General features: G+C 38.4%; 1 protein-coding gene across 3 annotated transcripts in view; it reads right to left on the bottom strand.

Annotated features, from left to right (window-relative positions):
• Positions 1-816: 816 nt before the first annotated feature.
• The window catches only part of BPTF (bromodomain PHD finger transcription factor), a 155,451-nt gene continuing 150,155 nt past the window's right edge, over positions 817-6,112 (bottom strand). For all 3 annotated transcript variants that reach the window (XM_012453870.3, XM_012453869.3, XM_064369659.1), the window contains one exon: positions 817-2,921. In XM_012453870.3, coding sequence (XP_012309293.2) covers positions 2,885-2,921 — 37 coding nt within the window. In that variant the 3' untranslated portion in view covers positions 817-2,884. The remainder of the gene's footprint in view (positions 2,922-6,112) is intronic.

Raw genomic sequence — 6,112 nt, 5'->3', positions numbered from 1 at the left:
GACCTGAAGTGATCTTCCCGCTTCGGCCTCCCAAAGTGCTGGGATTATATAGGCATGAGCCACCATGCCCAGCCACGATTTTATTTAAACCTCCTGCAGAATTTGGATAGGAGAATAAAAGCTTTACCAATAGAAAAATACTTTTCATGAAATGGTTTCAAGGATTGTGAACTTAGCAGGTGAAGCATAACAGGTTTTGAAAATATTTTAGCCAAGGGAATCTATTGATGTGAATTAAATGTATCTACAAGCCCAAGGACTGGGGTAGAAACATCCTGAGATTATCACAAATGTACAGTTTCGCACCTGGATTATTGAAAGCAAAAGAGCTGTATTATATATATCATCTTACTGAATAGCAGAAGCTTGTCAAAGATTATTCATAGAAAAGCAGCTTTTGGAACTCATTATGTTCTCTAAGAATGTATGTTTTTTGGCTGGGCACGGTGGCTCATGCATGTAATCCCAGCACTTTGGGAGGCTGAGGTGGGTGGATCACCTGAGGTCAGTAGTTCAAGACCAGCCAAAATCTCGTCTCTACTAAAAATACAAAAAAAAGAAGAAAATGTTTTTCAAAAATTACTTTTGAAAGACTAAAGCTCTGTAGTTGATAAAACTAAAAAATGTCTTTATGCTATTTATATGGCAAAAGAAACTGTAAAACACTTTATACCATTAAATACACATAGGAAATTAACATATTCCTGGTCTCAGGATTTCCATAAAATTTACCCTTTTTGTACAATTTGGCAATGCTAACAGCTACAGAAAACATATTAACCAACCAACAATTGCTTCATTACAAACTGCACCAAATCCAATGTCAAAAACATTACTTTATTTTTCTAGGATGAAATGTCCTATTACGTACAAAAGAATTGCTGTTTAGAATTTGCCACAAGTTGTTAAAAACATAGCAATCTATTGCCTACAGGTAGGAAAGTTCTTGTTGCAACAAATTTTAAATGATTAAGCCCATATATATTTGTATATATGAATAAATAGTACAGAAAAACTGTGACGTAATGAGATGCAGAATAATTTTATAATTCATTAAAATGTAGAATTCTTGCATCAGCACAGTGCATACAATATGTAACATTTTTTTAAAAAGTAAAAGGACAAAATAACCCATATTTAACTACTTCCATCTTAATATTTTAAGCAAAAATGTTTTCATATTGAGCGATTAGTCTCTTTAGTTTGTAAGCATAGGCTTAAGTGACATCTTTATGTACAAAAAGGAATGGGCTTCATTAGATAAAATTAACACAGAATAACCTGTACACCTGAGCCTGTAGTAAGAAAGAATGGGGAACTGTAGCAACATCTTTCTTTTAAGAAACTGAGGTCTGGGAAAGGTTTTGCATAGCAGGGAAACATTAAATGGAAAGAAAATTTTAAAAACAATAATTAAATTCCAGAAGTTGGTAGGACAAAGCTAGTATGAGTTAGTGCAAAATCTAGTAAAACTTTTGCAAAGGTGCATAATCCCACTATGGCAGATTTTACAGAAGCTATTACCACAATGCAGTAATACAACGTGTAAGAACACTGAAAGGAAAAGCATGCAAAATACATCCTCCTCTGTGGTTTCCATTTTCTCACTACTGCTTACACTACTTTTCCTTACGTGGAAGAAACAAACCAACAAACAAAAAGCAAACTCAGTCAACAAACAACACAGAGGATGAGGTCATCTAAAAAATGCCCTTCATAAAATATAAGTAGCTGTCTGTAATTGGTAATTTGTCTGGTATCACAGAATGTACAGATGGAGGCATGTGTATCTTGTCATTAGTATGATCAACTGATGCAACAGGATTAGCACCCCTGAAGACTTTTCTTTGACATGATGACAATGGACTGGGAATGATAAAACGAAGGGCCACTGCTGTCCTGGAGAAGTCCAGGCATAATTAGATTCTTCTGCCGTTTATGACCTTGCAGCCCTCCCTCCCCACAAAGGCTTGTACAGATATTCATTAGCGCACATTCAAAGACACCTCTGTCTGTGGGAGAAAAATTATCTCCATTTATTTTGTTTCATATACATCCATAGTTGAATTTTAATACAAAAAGAAAAAATTAGAATCTGACAAATGTTTACAAACAAGATACCTTCAAATAGATTTTACTCATTTTAGCCTGGGGCGGAGTAATTGACAAATTGTACTGTTATATTCAAGGCAACAGAGTCTGTAGTCCAGGACCACTTAGCCCAACCTTTATGCAAGCTTAATTTTAATCTACCATGAACAATAAACTCATTGTTGATTCCCAGTTGTGTGTGTGTGTATGTGCACATGTGTACATAGCAGCTCCTTTCATAGAAAGAAAAGACATCTAGAGGTCGTCTTGTACTTTTACCTACAGGAATCATGATAAGATACAGATGGATTATATGTAACCGGGGCTGGATTTTATAAGAAAAAATAATTAGCTGACAAATGAGGGCAGCAATAAAAAAGCGTCTTTTTTGCAACAATAAATAAATACAGTCAAAAGTTTTCTGTGAGACTCTAAACCAGCTTCTTCACTGAAGAGCAGACGTGGCATTTCCATGGAGTTATACTTGACCCCATAGTATCTTTTTTTCTTGCTTTCTTTTTCTTTTTTTTCAATAAACAAAGTTTTCTCGCTTCTGCCACAATAGTAAAACCATTTGATCTTGACAAGATAATGGTGTCGTTGACTTTGCTTTTTTCTTGTCCGTTGGACAAAATTGGCCAAGAATATAATTGGACTGTTATGACCAATAAAAACGAAGTTTAGGTCAAGTCTTGTCAGGATAGCCTGACTAAAAACATCTGGCTCCTTAATTTAAAATAGTTCAGACAACCAGATTCTTGCTGTGTTTTATGTTAGGTTAACACGCTGAACTTTAAGAAGCTGTAGACTGCAGTTTGTTGTTATGAGACCTACAGAATATAGAAAAAAGGGAACAATTAAGCACCCTTCATTTTTGAAAACAATGATGCTTTATGCGGATGCCAGGTCAGTCAGTCTGGGATAAGCAGCCATGTTCTTTCATCACCCTTGGCAAGTGAATATAAAAGAACAATTAAGAAATTTTTAACCTATAATATTAAAATTTTTCACTGTACACTAAACGTTAACAGCTCACTGGAAAAAGCCAATATTTAATATATATATATATATATATATATTTGTCTAAAAAGATTACAACATTTTCAGTCAACTGGACAAACAGAGACATTTACAGAAGCATCACCATTGTGGTGAAAGGTGTGTGTGTGTGTGTGTGTGTGTGTGTGTGTATGTATTTACATTGATGAGGGGAATATAAAGGGAAAAATTATGCTAAACAAAAGAAAAAGCAATCTTAAAATCACATTTTTCTATTAAAGTCCAGAAAGTTGTCTCCCTTCTAGTTTCACAGTTTTATTCACAACTTTCGTTAGTAAACCAAATTACTGTACAGTTATCAGGACTAAGTCAAAGGGCTTTATATTGTAATATTAGATAAATACAATATTCCAAGAGTTTACAATTTTTAAATACATTGCTCAACATGGCTGCTAGAATAAATTTTTTATCACTGTACATCTTTAACATTAAAAAATTATATTAACTAATCTGACTTTTTAGGGGCAATTTTGAATTAGGTAATCATGAGGTACAATAAAGAAAGAGTGACCCCAACATCCAGTTCTGATTCCAGTTAAAAATTCAGACTAAAGATATCACAATCTGTAAGAAAAGAAAGAATATGGATGGTATAAATGATGAATTATAATGAAGTGCAGTAATGAAAACAATGTGCAAACACTGCTGGAGATCATAAATTAAAATGGGAAAACATGCCAAAGGAAATTCTGGAAATCCATAAATAAATCAAGTTTCAATAACTGGCTAATTATGTTTCATTCTGCCTTAAATTTGGAAAGCAATAGAAATTCCCTAAAAAGGCAACCGTGAGTTGCCGTTATATAATTCTTCACGTTGTAATTTTTTTTTATTATTTGTTTGGAGACAGGGTCTCACTCTGTAGCCCAGTCTGGAGTGCAGTGTCCCAATCATGGCTCACTGCAGTCTCAACCTCCAGGGCTCAGAATCCTCCCACCTCAGCCTCCTGGGTAGCTGGGACAACAGGCATGCGCCACCATGCCCGGCTAGTTTTTTATATTTTTTTTGTAGAGATGGGGGTTTCCCCATGTTGCCCAGGCTGGTCTCAAACTTCTGGGCTCAAGCTAACTGCCCGCCTTGGCTTCTCAAAGTGTTGGGATCACAGGCGTGAGCCACTGTGCACAGCTTAATCTATTTAAGCAGAATTGAGCAAACTTCTCGATTCAGCTCCCATGTGCTTTAATGAAAATTATGTCAACTTGAGTATATTAAAAAGCTACATAAAATAACCAGGTGGCAAGAAGACATCCTAAGTGGCTCCTTCACTATGCAGGCCCAGCCTAGGCCTCCTTCCACCCTTCAGCAAATTCCCTTTGTTTTGCCACAGGCCCAGGACCTCCAGGCAATTTCCTCTCCTTCATCAGCAGTTGGCAGCAGCCATCCTCTGGGTTCTGCCGGCAAGCCTGGCAGCAGGGTAGGAGTCACATCCCTTGGCTTCTACCTCACAGTTACCACCAAAGGTCTTTCCAATTTAAAAAAGGAATTTTAGAAATTGAACCAGAGGAATAACCATGACGTACAAATCAAAAAGCACAGAGGGGCTTATAATGAGAAGTTGTGCTCCTCTGTCCTACCTTAACTCCATCTGAAATCCAGGCTCCCTATAATCAATCACTTCGATGTTTCAGTTCTCTGGGTAGATTTATTTATTTATTTTTTGAGATGGAGTCTTGCTGTTGCCCAGGCTGGAGTGCAGTGGGGTGGTGGGGCGATCTCGGCTCACTGCAACCTCCGCCTCCCGGGTTCAAATGATTCTCCTGCTTCAGCCTCCTGAGTAGCTGGGATTACAGGTGCCCACCCCCATGCCCAGCTAACTTTTATATTTTAGTAGAGACAAGGTTTCACCCCGTTGGCCAGGCTAGTCTCGAACTTCTGACCTCAAGTGATCTGTCCACCTCAGCCTTCCAAAGTGCTAGGATTATAGGTATGAGTTACGACGCCCGGCCAGGGCAGATTTTTTTTTTTTTTTTTTTTTTTTTTGAGACAGTTTCACTCTTCTTGCCCAGGAGCATAATGGTGGAATCTCAGCTCACCACAACCTCCACCTCCAGGGTTCAAGTCATTCTCCTGCCTCAGCTTCCCAAGTAGCTGGGATTACAGGCATGCGCCACCATGCCTGGCTAATTTTATATTTTCAGTAGAGAGTTTAGTTCAGAGTTTCTCCATGTTGGTCAGGCTGGTCTCCAACTCCTAACCTCAGGTGATCCACCCACCTCTGCCTCCCAAAGTGCTGGGATTACAGGTGTGAGCTATTTCGCCTGGCCTTTTTTTTTTTTTTGAGACAGAGTCTCACTCTTGTCTCCCAGGCTGGAGTGTACTCGTGCGATCTGCACTCAATGCAACCTCTGCCTCCCAGGTTCCAGTGATTCTCCTGCCTCAGCCTCTCTAGTAGGTGGGACTTACAGGTGTGTACCACCACATTTGGCTAGTTTTTTTATTTTTAGTGGAGACAGGGTTTCACCATGTTGGCCAGGCTGGTCTCAAGCTCCTGACATCAGGTGATCCACCCACCTCAGCCTTCCAAAGTGCTGGGATTACAGGCGTGAGCCACCATGCCTGGCCTATGTAGATTACTTACACTGCTGTTTCTTGTTTTATCAACTTTTGTTTAAGCCCTGCTATAGCAAATGACAACCAAGCTCACTTGCCCATTTTCCCACCTCCCTTTTTGAGTCCAAGTTTTATTTCTGTATAGTTTAAAAATTATATAATTCCATGCTTTGTCTGTAGGTAGATTATAAAAGTTGACAATCTATGTCATTATTATTATTATTATTATTATTATTATTATTTTGAGATGGAGTTTCGCTCGTTACCCAGGCTGGAGTGCAATGGCACGATCTCGGCTCACCGCAACCTCTGCCTCCTGGGTTCAGGCAATTCTTCCTGCCTCAGTCTCCTGAGTAGCTGGGATTACAGGCACGTGCCACCATGCCCAGCTAATTTTTTGTATTTTTAGCAG

Source organism: Aotus nancymaae, unplaced genomic scaffold (assembly GCF_030222135.1).
Source record: "Aotus nancymaae isolate 86718 unplaced genomic scaffold, 86718_ANA_hifiasm-v0.15.2.pri h1tg000089l, whole genome shotgun sequence".
In the NCBI taxonomy this organism is placed as follows: Eukaryota; Metazoa; Chordata; class Mammalia; order Primates; family Aotidae; genus Aotus; species Aotus nancymaae.
Note: the sequence above shows the minus strand (reverse complement) of the source record. Positions and strands in the feature narration are given on the sequence as shown.